The sequence below is a fragment of the Mixophyes fleayi genome, chromosome 12, assembly GCF_038048845.1.
Source record: "Mixophyes fleayi isolate aMixFle1 chromosome 12, aMixFle1.hap1, whole genome shotgun sequence".
Classification (NCBI taxonomy): Eukaryota; Metazoa; Chordata; class Amphibia; order Anura; family Limnodynastidae; genus Mixophyes; species Mixophyes fleayi.
Window position 1 is genome coordinate 42,122,766 of NC_134413.1, and position 19,008 is coordinate 42,141,773.

The 19,008-nt window shown below is 42.7% G+C and overlaps 1 protein-coding gene across 1 annotated transcript in view; it reads right to left on the minus strand.

Moving 5' to 3' along the window:
- Nucleotides 1-19,008, minus strand: part of HEATR5A (HEAT repeat containing 5A) — an 86,171-nt gene that overhangs the window by 56,843 nt on the left and 10,320 nt on the right. The window contains exons 8-15 of the mRNA XM_075192616.1: nucleotides 11,519-11,674; nucleotides 11,161-11,411; nucleotides 10,330-10,441; nucleotides 9,356-9,508; nucleotides 8,463-8,562; nucleotides 6,995-7,104; nucleotides 6,613-6,776; nucleotides 59-234 (exon numbers count right to left, since the gene is read on the minus strand). Coding sequence (XP_075048717.1) covers nucleotides 59-234; nucleotides 6,613-6,776; nucleotides 6,995-7,104; nucleotides 8,463-8,562; nucleotides 9,356-9,508; nucleotides 10,330-10,441; nucleotides 11,161-11,411; nucleotides 11,519-11,674 — 1,222 coding nt within the window. The remainder of the gene's footprint in view (nucleotides 1-58; nucleotides 235-6,612; nucleotides 6,777-6,994; nucleotides 7,105-8,462; nucleotides 8,563-9,355; nucleotides 9,509-10,329; nucleotides 10,442-11,160; nucleotides 11,412-11,518; nucleotides 11,675-19,008) is intronic.

The following is a 19,008-nucleotide window of genomic DNA, read 5'->3' on the forward strand; positions in this document are numbered from 1 at the left end:
AAAAAGAGAACAGTGCACAAAAATATTCAAGTTCGGTATGTCATATGCATGATCTTACCTCTGCGACTCTGGCAAATTTGATAACAAAACACCAAAGAGTGAGGCTGAAGCTTGGATGACTGTGAAGGTTGGTGGCAAGGGAGCAGGTGCAGACACTCCTTCTGAGGGCATCTGGTAGATGGCATGAGGGTCATAGTCCAAACTACCACCCGGAATTCCACTGCTGGAGAGGAGCTGTACAGATGATTATTAGAAAACACCATGAACAAACAATGTTAATATCATACATGAGGTTATTCAACTTAAGCTATTAACAAAACATGAAGTTATTGTGTAGGTCCAATATAATAAAAAGAGGATTTTTATACTTAAGATAAATCAGTTTCTCTAATTCCATCTGGGAGACACTGCTACCATTGGTTGTATGAGGGGAGCGTGGAGTTGGCACTTAACTGGTTAAATTGTATCAAGCTGACTCCTCACTTTGCAACCCCAGTAGCTCCTCAGTATAATTATAAAGCCACAAGGAAGGGGAGTCAAACATTTAAAGAACACACAGCAGAAGAGCAGAAGTGAGGGAACGAAGTGTCCCCCAGATGGAATCAGAGAAACGGATTTATGGCAAGTATAAAAATCCTCTTTTTTCTTTCATCCTATCTGGGGGACACTGCTACCACGGGGACGTTCTAAAGCAGCCCCCATAAGGGAGATAAGATTAGATAATGTGGCTCCCAGTTCTTGATGCTTGGCATGAATACTGCAGAGATTGAGGGAACCTGGCTTTCTGCCCATGCTAAGATCCGAGATGCCACCCTCATTGCTGCAAAACTTCTGGTCCTGCCCTGTCTGTTGACATAAGCCACTGCCGTGGTATTGTTGGATTCCAGAAGGACTGGGGACCCCTGGCCTTCAGTTCTAAGATGTTGATTGGTAAGGGGGTCTCCTGATACGACCAATGATCCTGAAATTGGAAATGGTGGACCACAGCTCCCCACCCCTTCAAACTGGCGTCTGTGGTCACTATGATCCAGGACACTGGTCGAAGGACCTGCCTATCTCCAAGTGTTCCTGGACTGTCCACCACCAAAGAGACACCCGCGCCGCAGGGGACAACCAGTTCAATTGGCAACCAAGTGCATGTGGGGTCCTGACCACTTTTTAAGAGATCCCACTTAGGGAAGTGTTTCAAAGGTGGACACCATCTTGCCTAGGAGGCGCATGGAAAGGCGCACTGATGGTCTGCTGCAGGCCAGAACTTGTAATATTGTGTCCTGAACTGCTTGGATCTTGTCCTCTGGGAGGAATACCTTCTGTATGCTGATATCCATGACCCCCAGGAAGGTCATGCTCTGGCAGGTAACCAACTGTTTGTTGCCAAATGATTATCCAGCTGTGGCGCTGCAGGGTGTTGATGTTAAGTGCCAGGTACTGAAGTATTCTAACTTCCATAGAGTGAAGACAGGCAACCATAACCGACATTATTTTTGTAAACACCCTTGGTGCTGATGAGAGGCCGAAGGGTAGCATCCTGAATTGGAAGTATAAAGTATCTACTGTAAAGCGAAGCAGGGCCTGGTGTCCCTTCCAAATGGGGATGGGCAGATATGCGTCTTTGATGTCTATCGACTCCAGGTATTGGCCTGCTTCCGACCCATTTATTACTAACCAGGGGGACTCCATGAAAAACCTGTCCAGCCGCAGGTGAAGATTTAGCATCTTTAAATTTAGAATGGGTCGGACTGATTCATCCGGCTTGGGAACCAGAAAGAGGTTGGAGTAAAATCCCTGTCCTTCCTGGTTTCCAGGAACCAGGGAGAAGACCCTTGCTGAAAGAAGAAAGGCAACACAATGAAGCTTCTTTCCGGGTCGCGGGGCAGGTTGGATGTAAAAAAAACAACGAGGGGTTAGACCTGCAAGTTCTATTATGAAGCCCCTTGTCATGATGCCACGAATCCAACCGTCTTTGGAGGACGCCATCCAATGAACTTTGAATAGAAGCAGATGTCCTCCAAACCCCGTAGCCGCACGAAGGGGTGGACAACAGTCAGGCTGCCAGCTTCTCTGGAAGCTTGGGTCAGGGACATCTCAAAGAGTAGGAAGATTTATTTCTGGGAGAGTGTCACCTGTCCCCGAACAGTCTGGCCCTGGAGGCTTGGCCTCTACAGAAGGGGACTACCAAAAGGGCTGCTTAAATGACCCATATCTTGGTGTTCTTGATTTAGGTACATTTACTGGAAGACAGGTACTTTTGCCACCAGTGGCCTGGCAAAAAATTTTGTCCAATTCAGGACTGAATAAAACTGCGCCTGAGTAAGGCAGTGTTTCTAAATAGTTCTTTGACTCAGTATTTGCATCCCAGGACCTCAACCACAGGGTTCTTCAAGCTGCTACAGCAGACGCAGATATAGAGGATGAAATGGAGGCTGCAATTTGGGCAGCCTCCTATAAGTATCCTGAAGCCTCCTTAAGGTGCAGGGCCAGAGGGAGCAAGTCTGAGCCCTGCCGCCAATTGGTCAGCCCATGCTTCCATGGCCTTTGCAAGGGCAAGGAATATCCATGGGATAGTAAATCTACAGTCTGGCTGCTTCCGCAATCTCTGTTAACTCAGCTGACAGAGGAAAACGGATTGCGCGTCTCCTTTTAAAAAGATCATGATCAGAAGCCTTTGGTTCTTCTAGGTCCAAGAAGTCTAGGGCTTGATGTGCTGCCAATACCAGGTTATCAATACCTTGATAACTGTGGGATTCCTCCAGGTCTGTTGCTGTGCGAAATCAGAATCATGTATGAGTTTTCCCTCCTCTTCTGATGACCCTTCGGAATCAGAGAGGGACCGAAGAGGATGCGTAGGTCGGTGTTGTTTGTTTCTTGACGGATTTGGTCTTGGTAAGACTAAGAAACTGTTTAACCAATCTAGGCCTCTGAGCAGGGATGTGGACAAAGCCAGTTCTCCAGAAGAAGGACCTGAGATAGCTAGCGAGGACGATGGGCCCGCCTGCCTAAAATCCACTGTCTCGACCGTCACTGGAAAGGTGACGGACACAGGGGGGTCAATAACTACTAATGTGGAGGGGAGAAGTGCGAAAACCGCTGGTATCTCCGCTGGCCTAGTGAGCTGCTGAACCAATGTCACAACTGATTGCGCCAGAGAAGTTGCCCACGCCGGTTCCTCCGGTAGAGGTGGTACCCTGTCAGGACCCACGCATCACAGTCAATGCAGAGCGATCCCGTGTCCTGTTGTCCAATAGGTAACTTAACTTTACACTTTGAACAAGTAAAGTATTTTGCACGAGGTGCCATTCCCTTGTCAGACATGTTTCCGAATGGAAACGGTGTCACCGCAAAAGGAAACAGTATGCAATATAGACAGTCAGAAAGGAAAGCTTTGGTATAGATACAAGGATAAAACTAATCTATAACCGGTAGTCAAAAGTAGTATATTACAATAACCTTTGATATGAGTGTAAGCAGAATATAATAAGATATGCTAAATGCACAAACAGTACTAATATACCCCTTAGCAATAATTGAGTATAGAAGTATAGAGCAATATAATATATAAATTGAGGTACTTAGCCTTCCAACAGCCTAAGCCAGGTCTACAGGAGAGGAGTCTGTCAGCAACGTCTGCAGTGTTCAGGCTGAGAGTCTGCTGGTTTCCCGGGCATTATTTGGCATCATTGGAAGAATCCAATGTCCTGTGTGCGGTGGGGGAACTCTATTTTCCTTAGTTACGCCCTGGAGTCTTTCCAGCTCCTGTAATAGTGATCTTTAGCTGCAACTTCTTCAGTTAGTAAGCCTGCAGCAGTCACTCTGATTTTGCATCCATTCTGTGATGGATAATAGTTGTAACCAAGTTTCCCCCCCTTCTATTCCTGAGGGAGGAACTTGGTATGTTACAAAAAGTGCCAGCCACCACCGCTCTGATTACAGGCGCTCCTTGCATTTATGGTACCAATATATAGGGAATCTATCAGTGTGACAGTGACTTAATTAAGTCGTCTGTCAGCACTGAAAAGCCGGAAAATGTCAGTGAGAGCTGTCCAGCTCTCACTGTAAGACAGCTATAGTGCGGCTGTATAGGTAGGAAGTGTGCTCACTCTTTATAGTGCACACTACCTGTATTCTTTTAAATAAAAAAATAAAAAAATACTTTTTGTAAAAAAGGATAAAATAAAATAAATCTAGACTAGCAAGAAAGTAAGCCCAACTCCTTGGGCACGTAATCTAAAACTGAGGAGCTACATGGGTTGCAAAGGGGAGGGGTCTGTCACCTTGATACATTTAACAAAGCTAACTAGTTATTGGGGTACCAACTCCACGCTCCCCTCATACAACCCATGGTAGCAGTATCCCCCAGATAGAAAGAAAGAAACCTTTATAATAACAATTTATAAAGGTCACTTTAGTAATTTTTTTCTAAATTGTTTTTTTTTTTTTTTTTTTAAATCTTTGCTAAACAATCCAGACATAATGTTTGCTCCACAGAGTAGGATAAATATTGCATTGCAATTTGGACCAAAAATGTTAACATTTATCACACATGAGAAAAATTCCCCTGTACATTTGCGTTTGTGAAAATTAATCAAACAACTAAATTAAGTACAGTCAAGATTTTTTCCCAAAAATTAAACTAATCAGAGGAATCCAGGTGTGCACTTGTGGGGAGGTTTCCAGTTGCCCTGACCTTTCGCTCCTTCAAGCTCAAATTACCACCTCCAGTAACCTGAGGTTTTCACGTAGTCCAGGGGCCCCAGTGACCTAATGGAGTCAGTAGAAAGCTTTATTTTTTTTTTTTAAAGTGGTCAGAACCAGGAATCCCTCCCTCTTTTCTCACTGTGTGAAATAGGGGTCATGCAGCCTATTACTGCAGCACATAGATCCTACTAGCCCCTGCAGGAACACACCTGGCAGATCGCAGCTGCCCCACTGCACTACAGAAAAATAAGAGAGCAAGATAAAAGTGACAGGAAAAAAGAAAGAAAAGGGACAGATGAACGGAGTGTGAGTAGTGTCATATGGAGTAGCTCATTTCTCCCCCTCTCTATTGCTAAATTACCAAAGGTGGAGTCTATAAATGAAATGAGGGGAATTGGGGTAAGGAGAGGTAGAAGGGAGAAATTAGAGAAGGGGACTCCCCTTCCTCCACACCATGGGCCACATGCAGAGTCAGGACCCAAAGAGGGCAGCGAGCGACCATTAAACAGACTAGATTCCACTGCCACCTTTACTCCTTCACTTACACCTTTTCCTCAGCCCACTCCTGTCTCCTCGTATTTGTGCAGAGTGTGTCTTTTCCACCCCACTGTGTGTCTGTCTCTAAAATCTTCCCCAATCGGTCGTCCTTTTCTCTACAATTTAGTAAGTGTACATCTCTCTCCCTCTATATCCCCATGTGTGCCCCCCCATTATGTGTATGTGTGCATAAAAATAAGTTAAAACTTAAAAAATTGATTAAAAACTTCTTTTAAAAACATTTGAATATTTAAGAAGCATTCATTAAAATAAAAAATAAAAAAACTTTACTTAAAGAATAAAGAATTTTCAACTTATATTATATTAATCTGTTATTGCCAATAACAGAACAGGTATTGCAGGGGCACAAGTACCACCACAATACTTGTTAAATAGGCTTCCCCATGCAAACATTTGGAAACCGGTCTTCAAATCCTGCATTTGCCCCTGGTACCCTTGCCTTGTATTTTTTCTTCAATTGTTTTTTTGGGTCAGGTTGGTATGTAGTAATATCTTGTCTTTTTGTTCTGCCTGTTAAATAAAAGATCTAATACTAATCCACCTCTTTCAAAAAACAGAATGATAGGGTTCCCATAAGCATGAACCTCAATGTTTGGGAGGTATTCACTAACTTCATTTTCCATCTTCTCAAAGTCGCTATTGCATATTACACATCTTTCTGCTGAACTCTGGAAAGAAGTCAAACTTAAAACTATGGACACAGTAATTAACTCCTGAGATAAACTAGTCCCATTACAGTTTTATGTAGGACTTTATAGGACCCTGGTCACATTTCAAAGGATGTTTAGAATGGAGGTGCTTCCATTATAAAAATAGAGCCTGAAACATTCTTATATACGGTATGGTTTTGCACAGCACTTCAAAGTGCTTGGATTGAAGATAATAATTTTTTTTTCCAGAATATGTCCTATTTAGCCAGGTAGCCCGTATTCAGACAAACTTAACAGGATGGGGACACTTTTAATAGGTAACTTTGCATAATATAGTGGCGTAATTCACCAGAAATGTATAGAGGGGGCTGAGGGCTGTTTCCTCTCAAACATAACATATTTCCTAAAGTAGCCAAAAGCCCTATTTTAGACAAACAATTGCAAAAGACTGCTGAAGAGAGCTGCAGGGTCTGGTCCAGGGGAGTCTTAAAGATCTGGTATGAACTGTTCATAGAGGCAAGTATTTAAAGATCACACACTGTTGCATTGCTGGATAGCCAGTAACTATGATGCAGAATTCCTTCTGGCAGCATTAAAGTCTTCAAAACAAGAATTGGGACTACAGTCCTAACAGTTGTCTGCTAACCAGGACCTTAGCCAGAGGACTGCACACAACTACCACATTAGTTAGACCAACTATCCAATTCACCTGCTCTTCTAAAGCCCTGTGGCCATTCTCCTGCAGTGATGGTCCAAAGAGAACTAGGTCGTCAGGATGACAAAGTGACGGCAGTAAGACTGCAGCCCCACTAGGGGCGTAGTCAGGGGAGGATAGGTCAGCAACCAATTCCTTCATGATGGCACAAAGGCTTTCTGTTGGGAATATAAAGAAATAGACAAGTTGTAAGTTCTCTATGAAAGCACAAAATGCAGCCTGCACTAGGGAAATAGCAACTTTACATATCTTGTTATTGTGTTAAAATAGATTGAAAAATGTTGCAGCAAACCATTATTATCAACATTAATAGTAATTCACACAACGTGCTTGCAAAAATCCACAATTAGAGTGACCGTGATGAAACATAAAATACCTTCATATGTTTTGGGAGGCAGTAAAATGAGCAACTGGTAAAGTCTTTGTCTGTAGAGCACAGAAGAGGACTTCAAGGGGTTTCCATACAGCTTCTGTAGACTCGGTAACCTAGACATTAGATGAAAGTCATTGCCATGGAAAGTTCACAAAAAGAATAAGGGGTGGGGCTATGCACATAAACAGGTGATTTATGCAAAATATCTCTTTAGCACAACAGAGTCACATAATACATTACAAGTGATATTCAGCTGTGTCCCCCGCATATGGTATAAGATTGTGCAATTCCGTGATACTGATAAACTCACAATACTTTTGTTTTGTTTTTTGTTAATGTTTCAATCTCAATCTCCAATAAAAGATAAGTGGGTGAATGTAACAAATTGTACAATGAATAAAAAAAAAAAAGAAAGGAAAAAAGAAAAGAGAAAAGAGAAAAAAAAAAAAAAAAAAGGGGGTTCCCAACGCTACAGCAGATACCGGAAGTTCAGCATTTGGAACGCAGGGTGCATTCCAATCTATAGGAAGTGCATCAGATCGACACATTCCAGCAGTCTGCTGTCACGGACACAGATTGGACATCATATACATAGTCCCTAACTGCTTGGAAAGACCCTACGCTACAATTGTCAGGGTATCACAAGAAACAGCATCATTCATGGTTCATATGAGTACTCACAATTTATATACAATACAAGCGGACCCAACTTTGGAAAACAGAGTGAGGACATGTAATATCGTACAACACCGACGAGTGTGTGCGTGTAAATATCAGAGACATTATTGGTAAAACTGAACTTTTTATGGCACAACAGACTTAAAGGTGAAACCTGTTGGCATTTTAGCTATATATCATTGAATAAGCCTAGACCATTGTTATAGGCCAGTCAAAGTTACGGCTTGTGGTCTATAGTGATTTATTTACATGTGGACTATAGGTTTCTAATAAAGAATTGTGGACTTTACTCTGATTGTCTTATTCAGTGATTTATATCTATTGGTATTATATGCACACGGCAGCCTAAAAGGAATCTAGGAAGGCGCTAATCTTATCTTTGATTTTGTGGTAAATGTAACAAGATGCAAGTTTTCGGCGGGTTTGAAAAGTGGAGATGTTGTCTATAGTAACCAATCAGATTCTTGCTATCATTTTGTAGAATGTACTAAATAAGGGATAACTAGAATCCGAATAGTTACTATAGGCAACATCTCCACTTTTCAAACCCGTTGGGAACTCGCAGCTAGTTTAGCTGTGCTTTAAATGGGATAAGCTCCATTTATTTTCTTCCTATAGCTTCCAGAATAACAGCCTCAAAGCTATAAGAATGTAAAAATGCTTGTTAAATATAAAAAAATATTAAAAATAAATTAAGGTAAACAATAATACTGTATGCTTAACATCCCCAGTTTTTATCGTCTGCCATACCTCTGTATTCTACATATAATTTATGGACTATGGGAACACTTACTGGGTGAGCAAAGTCACTGCACATGGTAGAGGAGGAAGGAGCATTTGTAAGATATCTTCTGTCATGAGCTCCTTGCAGTGTAATATAAAGCTCTGGATAGCTTGGGAAAGAAAGCACAGAGTCAGAAATGAGAAATATAACCCATGTCAATAATTTTTAACATTAACCAAAAAGGCATAAAAATGACCATGTTAACTAGGCTGTTTTCTGCATCTTGTTCACCATATATATCAAATTTGGGACCTGGTGTTACCTGCAGCCAGGAGATGGACCTTTCTAACTATGAAAAGGCAGCCTCTGCAGTTGCCATCACAGAACTTAGTCTGTCCACTATGATTTGATGGACACAAGCAATCAAATCTGATTTACTGAATAGGAATGGATGGATTGAGTCCCCTTTCATATATTGAACTGCAGGAAGTGCCTTCACTTAGACCTCATGCCCGGATTATACTATACATAAAGACATAAATTGTAAATAGTTTCTAAAGAGTGATGATTATAGTCATCTAGGGCCTGATTCATTAAGGATCTTAACTTGACAAACTTCTTATTTAAGACTCCTGGACAAAACCATGTTACAATGCAAGGGGTGCAAATTAGTATCCTGTTTTGCACATAAGTTAAATACTGACTGTTTTTTCATGTAGCACACAAATATCAACTTTAAATTTCAGTGTACAAATAAGCTATCAAGTATTTGTGTGCTGCATGAAAAAAGTCAGTATTTAACTTATGTGCAAAACAGAATACTAATTTGCACCCCTTGCATTGTAACATGGTTTTGTCCAGGAGTCTTAAATAAGAAGTTTCTTAAGTTAAGATCCTTAATGAATCAGGCCCCTAGACCCAACAAGTTGTGCTGTGTGTAATATTTTTTGGAGGTCACTCACCACTCATAGCGCCTGCTCGTGCTTCCAAAGTGACCTGCCAGGTGAAAACATCCCCCCTACTACGCTCAGTGTCCAGGTCCTTGGGCCTTTGAGGGAATACACTCCGCCAAAGAAGAAGCAGCCGGCCTAAATGCGACTGGACCATAGCAGGGCCTGGAGAGTAGGTAGGTAATTAGCACAAGAGTGAGAAGGGACCAGGAGAGAAATTATTATTATTATTTATTTATAGGCGAGATCATCAAGTAACAGAGGTGAATAGATTTTAGGAAATTCAGTATCCTATTAAATGAAAGCAGAGCATATGAAAGATATATAAACATATCAAAAACGTATTCAACAGGACACTTGAATACAATGCCAGGAGTCAATTACATACATCCTCGGTCACCCTGTCATTGAACATTCTTGGCCCCAACAATGATGAGGATGTGAAAACATATGTTAAAAACAAAAGTTCTATAACTGAGGCAATGGTGTTTCTGAGAAATATGACAGCAGAAGTCTTAGACAACACCAGCCCAGCAGATAGCCAGCCCTCTTATAGAGAATACTCCCTTCAGGGTCAGTATAAATTTTTTAAAAAATAAAAGAATCCTGAACACCTACTTTGAACAATGTTTATCTTCCGTATATTGCAGCCAGACTAGGCAAACCAATTACATTTGCAAGAGACCTTTAAAAGGGGCTGTAAAGTTTTGGGCAACCTGTTCTTAATCTAATCTTCCCAATATGCAAACATCTCCCCCTTCCTCCAGTTACCTGGCCCGAGAGCTGTGAAAAGTCCCATGGAAAAGCTCCACGGAGCTCTTTTGGGAGCTATGGACTAACTTAGTACGACAATACAGAGAACCGCAGTAAGAGGCTGCTCCAGGTAAGAGGGTGGAGAGCAGGATATCAAGAGGGGGAATGATTAACTAAAGTTGTTAAATAGAACCTGCCGTGTGAATTGTATATAAATATCAGCAAATTCTTACCTAAAGTCATGAGAGAGGCAATGAGGAGCCAACCGGCCTGTACCCTCTGCATGGAAAAACGACTGTTTTGGGTGGCAGAACACAGTAGGTCTTCTGCCAGGCTCATAATTACCTGAAACAAATAATCAAGTTAAGTGACAGCTGAACATCATCTTTTTATGCTGTTACTACTTGATGCTGCTGTGTGGGGTTTATGAAAAAAATATTATCAAGTGATTAGAAACACACTGGGATGACATAATTTTTGTTTTGCTGAGTTATTAACAAACAAATCACGATGCCATATTTAATTACTTTAAGGCACTCAAGTCACGTTGACATAATAATGAATATACTGCTATTTTTAAAGGGCATTTTTCACTTTTCATTAAGTTTTTTATTCTCCCCAATGACAACTTTTCCTCACCTAGGACCCTTTAAGCAGTGCTCTATTTTGCAGCATCCCAGTATGTGCTATATAGAAATGGTGGTGGTCACATTTGTAGATAACCCCAACTAGAAAAATATGGGGGAAGGGAGGGTATAAAATAACAAATTCAAAAAATAAAAATGGAAAAGGTTAAAAACAAAAACAAACAAAAAGTCAGAAAGCCCCTTTAAATTACTGTAATTGTAGGTCTCTAGTGGTATCATTTACCAAGTACAGAAGTGAGCAATTAACATCTCTGCAAAAAATACACATGCTATGTAGGCTGCAAAATAGCAGCAATTGTATGTTACTACAGTGCACACAGTAGCTGTAATTATGCCATGTGCACACTGACAAACTCGCAACGGTCTTGGTAAATGAAACTATATTTGTTCATCACTGCTCAACACAGCAATCCTTACCTTGCCTTTCCCCTGTGGTACACCAAGCGGGCATAGTCTGATGGACCCAAGCAGTCCAGCTGCTGACAGACTATACCCGCTCACTGCCTCAGAAGAGGATTTCAGGGCTATCAGGCGTTCAGTACAACGATCTAAGAGAGGGGCTGCTAGAGAAGGCAGAGACACAACCACACAGCGAAGGCACCAAGCGGAGGCTAAGCGGGCACTTAGACTAGGGTGGAGAGCTACTGAGATCACAGCATCCAGGACCCCTACAAGACAGAGGGAAAGCAGCAATGAAGAAATGCGTTAGTCTAACAAACGCCAAGTTACACAAACGTGACAATAAGCCCCATATCTGCAGACACAAATAGATTACCAGTACTGGAGTCACGCAGCAAAGGAGCAACTGTGGTACCCAGTCCCAAAATAAGATCCCCAAGCTCTTGCAGGGCGCAGACCAAAACATGCTGACTGGCAGCGATATCAGTGGTACAGAACCGTGTCTCCATGTTACTGTCACTTAGCACAGCATCTAATGGGAAATAAAACAGGATGAGGCAAGGGGCTTTGCAGACAAAGATGAAGAAAAAAGGATGTCATAAAGCAAGCAGAAATTAGACAAAACCTTTGTCAACATCAAACATATAATGTTGTATAAATATTCAATGTGTGCTACATTATCTATTTGTTTCTTTCCAAAAATCAAAATAGGTCCATAATGGGTGTCAGTTTTATAGCCTATGGTAAATACATACATAAGTATACAGTGGGGAAGGCTATCACATGGTAGCAAACATTAGTTAAGTATTGTATATAAAAGCAGACATCAGTCACAGACAAATTATTATAACACATATGAACCAACCAACTAGCAATTATGCAGAATTGTGTTTTAAAATAAAAAAAATGGGGGAGCTACGCACGTGTGGCTATACAAATATCATTCAAATGTAGATCACAATGAGTAATAATCAATGAGTAATATATTATACAGCTCAAAATGACATATTGAATGAATCATATTCATAGCCATGCCCCCCCCCCCACAAACACACAATATACCAGCCATGCGCCCAGACACTCACAGAATATGCCAGGCATATGCCCTGTCATATGGTCATATGCATAAAATAGCAGTGATGGGCTCCATAAAACACACACAATAAGGAGGATTTTTGTACTTAGGTTAAATCTCTTTCTCTGAATCCATCTGGGGGACACTGCTACCATGGGTTGAATGTGGGTAATCTGGGAGTTGGCGCTTAAGTTAATACATTTTTGTTTATACTTGCTGACTGAACTCCTCCCCTCTGCAACCCCTCCTAGCATCAGTGTATTTTAAGTGCCCATGGAGTTTGACTTCTGTGGCTGCTCTGCGGCTATCTTTTGACGATATTAGTTTAGATTACTTTATTTATCTTATTCTAAAACTTAGAACTAAGGGTGTATGTGCTGCAGCACATACACTTTCTGGGTCAGTAGTGGAAAGTGTTTTATTACTGGATCCAAACTTTCACAGGAGGCACACAGGACATACCATACAGAAACCGGCATTGCAGTTAAAATCAGTGACAGCGTTTTTTTATCGGATTGTTGTCACTCAGAACCGCACTAGATGTCTGGCGCTGCCATTAGGTAGAGAGCAGAAATCTTTCTCTACATTCCCAGATGGATTCAGAGAAAGAGATTAAACGCAAGTACAAAAATCCTATTTTCTCACTCACCCTATCTGGGGGACACTGCTACCATGAGGATTTTTAGAGCAGTCCCTTGAAGGGAGGGGGAATGCTCTGATAATCCAGCATGCAACACTGCGACCAAAAACCAGCTGTGGAAGACACAACAATAACAAGGTTATCCATGTGAGTAGCAGCCAGAGGACTATACGACTCCTCGGCTGAGGTGATCTGCCGAAGCACCCATAAGTTCACCCCAGCCGAGCCACATGGACCGTGTGGAATGGATACCAAGCCAGTATATGCAGAGTCCGACAGAACCTACAAGGCCTGTTGGACAGAATACAAAAGCTCCTGAAAATGATCTGCCAAGCCATCAGACTTCCCTATCTCAGCATAAACCCAATATAGTGGGTAAATTATAAATCCGGATGGCCACTCCACATAAGATGGGGAACACGAACCATTTGGTAAGAGAAAACTCCAAGATAAGGTCCCAAGAGGAAACTACCTTCCCAAACACCAGAACAGAGACTCCAAATTCAAATGAACCATATAAAGCCTCATAGGCTGAATAAAAGGAACGGTGTGCCACAGCCCTGACATCACATAAAGGAAAATTAGGTATACCATCAAGGGGACCCCTTTACACCAAGGTTCTGATCAAGGAGATCCTCTCCACGTGGAAACCACACTTCAGCTGAACCCAAGGTGGTAAGCAAGTTGTTAGTGAAGAAGGACATAGTGTCAGGCCTCCTACTGGAGCTGCAGCTGGAACCGTGGAGGTGTTTACCGAACCCCAAGAGAAGGGTCCACACGTCTCGCCCATTCACAAATCTCTGCATTTACAAACCAAGTCCAAGAAGATGAGCACATACCAGAACTGTCAGGAACTGATTCGGAGACCCACCTGCAATCTCTTTTGGAAAGTGAGGAGCAGGAAAAGGGGGGTAGATGTGTAAATGACTAACACTCACACGTCCCCACGGAGGCCCTGCATGCCTTGTGGTAGCCAGAGGATTCCTGGCCTACCCAAAGGGTGACCATTATTCTGGATGAGAACCTCCATAACTGTCAGAAGCCGGCCATAACGATCCTGATCAAGAGGGGTAGCCGAGGTTGATCCCGGTTGGAAGGGGGCTCCAAGAGAGAAGGACTGTGTTAAGTAAAAGACCTCTTCACTAGGACACAGCACGATTAGAATACTGCATCCTGATCCGATGGACTCAATTTGAAGTCATCAGAATTCTAACAGGGCCTCCCCTCTATAGACCCTCCGGAGATTCGGGGGAATCTGCATAGGAATGGATGTCCCATTCGGAACTTCCACTGCATGGTCATGACTGCCACCTCAACCCTGTTGGAACCCTGGTCCTGAACAGAATCCAGGTCCTGGTGACAATGCCAAGGCATCCGGAGATGTATATCAGGTAAATCCACTGCCGGCACAGCCTTTGAAGATCTGCGTGAAGAGGATTCCTTCCCTGATAGAACCACTGAACAGAAGTCCACCCAATGGACTAAGCTGTAATTGAACACTCTCATGCATTCCTGGTCCCACCCTGTTCGTTGATGTATGCCACAACCCTGGCATAGTTAAACCAAAGAAGGACTGGAACCCTTGAAGAATGACCGAGCCCTCTGTTGGGGCAGTAACATGACCCTTTGGTCCAACCCATATCTATAGAACCCTCTCAAAGATCAGTTACCTAAGTCGGATTTGGAGCCCCCCATTTGACGAAGGACCACTGTTCTCCAGTCTATAGGCCGGCATTGGTGTCACAATTTACCCAGGTCCAAAGCCTATCTGTCGTGAGATGTTTCTGTCTAGGGCCCTCATTTAAGAAGGGCCTCCTCTTGATATGAGTTTGGTAATCATAGCATCTGGACTACCCAGTTGAAAGTGGAAGCCGATCCCCCGAAATGAGTAAGATATAACCTCCCTTAAGGAAGAATCACAAAGTAGGGTACCATTACCTAAGAAACCTCCTGTTTGTGAAGTATTACAAGACAATGGGGAGAAAGCCTGTCACACCAGAACACACTTCGGCTGAAGACTGTGGCCTTGTTATTCAGAACGATTTCCAGAAGAACATTCTTGATAAGGGAACCAACTGGAATGGAGGTAAATAGAACTGTCACTGCTGTAGTCACGTAACCTGAAGCATGGGTAGGAAGCTGTTGCAGCGTGCAGGTTGAACCTGCCTTGATAATGTTGTCCAGTGCTGACAAAGACTAACCAAGACTAACCCCACCCCCCACCCCACAGGACCAGATAGGCGGCTACAACCGCTGTGGTCTTTGTAAGACCAGTGCTCACATGAAGGGCCAGACTTAAGAGGCGAGGGCCCTGCTGTAAACGGAGAAGAGGTTGAAAAGCCATCCAGGTGGAGATGTAATGTTGTAGGCATCTCTCCTAATGCTGGGAGCCAGAGACTCCTACCTGTTCTCACCTACCGGTACAGACCTCACTTGGAAGTAACCCACTCTAAGAAGTAAAGTGCCAGCCTTGGGAGTACCATACCAGGTCAGAGCCTGGGGTAGCCAGAGCAAGCTATTTTTACTTTCTCCATGTACTACCAATCCTATTCCTATACTGCTTTCAGGTAAGACTGTATCAGATATCAATGAAAGAACAGAGACCACAGTAGATCTTAACTCAAGGGTCGAGAAGAGATACAGGATAGAAAGTAGGTAGGGTGTGGGACTGAATTGCCTATCTGGCTAGGGATGTTGATCTGTTGTGGGATCCCGACTTGTAGTGTCGGTACAGAATCAAGTAGGATCCAACCCAAGCTCTTGACACCCTCCAGAAGCAAGGCATCTGGGTGCCGCCTATGATAAAGAGGATCAGCCCCCCAGGTATGGTCCATGGCTGAAGGGGCTGCCTCTGGATTACTGGCCTTAGTCAGACCAACCATCCAGGTGGGGCCGGCGGCAATTCACTCTCCGAACCAGAGTTTGTTCAGAATATCCATAGGGAAGAGGGTACTTGTCTCCAGTGGGCTATCATTTAATGTATGTCAGTTTCTGGTCCTGTGGCCCTCAACCGTTTACAGACAGATAAATGAGGTTGCGTTCTGTGTCACTCCCAAAATTCTGGTAGCAGTGTCTTCCCAATGCCTGGTACCTGCGCTGCCTGCTGGTCAGCCCACATCTCCACGCCCTGAGAAAGATCTACACAATATCTGGGCACAATGAGCAAGTTTGTTAGTAGGAAAGCACAAGGAAAGCACAACAGCTTTCATGAGTTGTTATATAAATCCGGGCAGGAGTTATATTCCAAAAATGTTTAAATTATAAAAGCTATTTCTGCAATGGCCCCAGGATTTGCAAGTGTTGCACTTTTCATAAAAGTGTCTAGTGTTTTATCATACTCAAATGCCATAGTAAAACACCAATCCGGTCATTTATTTAGATACATTTCTCAAATGCAAGGTCCAATATGAGATTGACTTTTGGAACACTTTTCAAATTCAGTTAATCCTAAAGTTTTTCAACCCACAAATGCTTCAACATTTTCAAACAGCACATCATTTCAACACCAGTACATTTAACTTCCCAGTTAATGTACCTAACAGAGTTTGGGATCAATCCAGCCATCAAAACAATTGTGAACTTTTCTGGATTTTTACTTTGCAGAATGCCTACTGGACAATTTTAAGTGTGAAGTTGAGAGACATAGTGGCTAAGATGTATGTGTGCATATGTTTAGTATACACATATATATTTTCCCATGTGATATATATGGAGTATATTTTAAATGGTTTTAACAATTAAGGTAACACACCTATATAATTAGTGAAATCTAACTGTTCAGCTAATTATCTAAGCAGGCATGTGCTTTTATAATTATACATTGTTTGTACATGCTTATGGTTAAGAGTGTTCCACACCAAATATATAAGGTAACTTTTGAAGACAGTCGTTTTAACAGAACTTCAATAAAAAGAATTGAAATCCATCTAAGTACTCCATAATGTATCCAAATATTTTACCAGCATGTGCTTTCCCTCACACTTCTTTTAGAAGTAGGACCATCCAAATTTGAACGTGTGTGTGTGTGTGTCTCAATAACTCAGTGAAAAGGTTTTTTGTTGTGTGTGGGGGCATATTTAGTCAAGAGATTTAACCAAGATAGAAAGATGTCAACTCACTGATTTCGGCTGTCCGGGCTCTGTGGTAAATGCATACAGGAGAGGTATAATAGACTACCTTGACTGGCACCTCTAATAAGTTGAAAAACTTTATTGGTACACACTTTGGCTTTAAGCAGAATAATGGGATTTTTGTACTTACGCAAAATCCATTTCTCTTAGTCCATTGCGGAACACCGAGGACATTGGGGTATAGAGTAGGACAAGGCGAACTGGCACTTTAAACTTCTGTTTAACTAAGCCCTAGTTCCTCCCCCTCTATACCCCACTTCCTGTTAGCCTCAGTTTATGTTTTATCAAGCCCGCAGAAAGCAGAGATAGAGAAAAACAGGAAAAGAGAATAAAATTAACAAACAACAACATTCTCTTGACAACAAGACAACATGTCAAGCAGTAGGAGAAACCAGAGTGTTAAGGGTGGGCGCCCGGTGTCCCCCAATGGACTAAGAGTACAAAAATCCCATTTTCTCTATCCGCCTTTGAGAGACACCGGGGACATCCCAAAGCTGGCTCACGGGAGGGAACGCTCAGAAGAAACGTCATGAAGCATCTTCCTTCCAAAACTTGCATCTTTGGATGCAAACACATTAAACTTGCAAAACCTAGTGATTGTGTGTACAGAAGAACACATGGCCGCCCTACAGAGCTGTTCACTGGAGGCACCATGGCGAGCCACCCAGGAAGTATTTACAGACTCCCCAACCTCACTATAAGCCTGATGGATAACAGCCGTAATCCACCAACCAATAGTCACCTTAGAAGCTGGCCAGCCTCTCTTGTGAGCATCATAGAGAATCAAAAGATCCTCAGTCTTGCACACATTCTGGGACCTTCGCACATAAATGCGCAAGGCTCAGACAACATCGAGATAACGAATAGAATCATTGTTTTCAGAAGACCTAGAATAAGTCAGGGCAGGAATGACAATGTCTTGATTTAAATGAAATCTAGACACAACCTTCGGAAAAAAAAAGGCTTGGTTCAAAGAACTGCCCTGCCTTCATGAAAAACAAGAAGAGGAGACTTGCAAGATAAAGCAGCAAGCTCTAAAACTCTTCGTGCCATAGATATGGTCAAAAGGAAGACCGTCTTCAAGGTTAGAAGTTTGAATTCCACTGTATTCAAAGGTTCAAAAGGCGGATGCTGTAAAATTCAAATCCCATGTTGCTACCAGACGAACATATGAAGGCTGTACATGGAGCACGCCCTGAATGAAAGCGTGCACATCAGGCATGACAGCGGGTCTTCTTTGAAAGAAGACCGAAAGAGCGGACACCTGACCTTTAAGAAAACTAAGGCGCAAACCTGCAAGAACCTAACCTAAGAACCTAAGTAACCTGGCCAAGCGAAAAGAAGTAGGATACCCCTTCTCTTCACACCAGCCAATATATGACTTCCAGACTCTATGATATATCTTTGCAGAACCCGGTTTACGAGCCCGAAGCATGGTTTGCACCACACCTTTGGAAAAACTCTTAGCTTGCAGGATCATGGCTTTAACAGCCACACCGTTAAAGCCAGACATTGTAAACCTAGATGACAAAAAGGACTTTGAGTTAATAGGTCTGAGCGTAGCGCAAAATGCCAAAACCAACCTCCTGCCATGGAGAGCACGTTGGTGTACCAGGCCATTCGCGGCCAATCTGGCACTACTAGAAGGACTGCAACACCCTGCCTCTTTACCTTTTTTAACACCCGTGGAAGCATGGCTACTGGTGGGAAAAGGTACACTAAGCGGTACCTCCAAGGGACAGACATAGCACCTACTGTGACAGCCATAGGATCTCTTGCACGGGAGCAGAAGAGGGGGACCTTGTGGTTCAACCGAGATGCCATCATGTCGACATTCAGCTGACCCCACTTTTCCACCAACTGACGAAACACCTCAGGATGGAGGGACCATTTGCCCGGATGCAGAGTATGCCTGCTTAGGAAATAGGCTTCCTAATTTTCTATTCTGGGAATAAAGATGGCCATGAGCGCCGAAACGTGAGCTTCGGTACACTAAAAAATCCTGTGCGTCTCTCGCATGG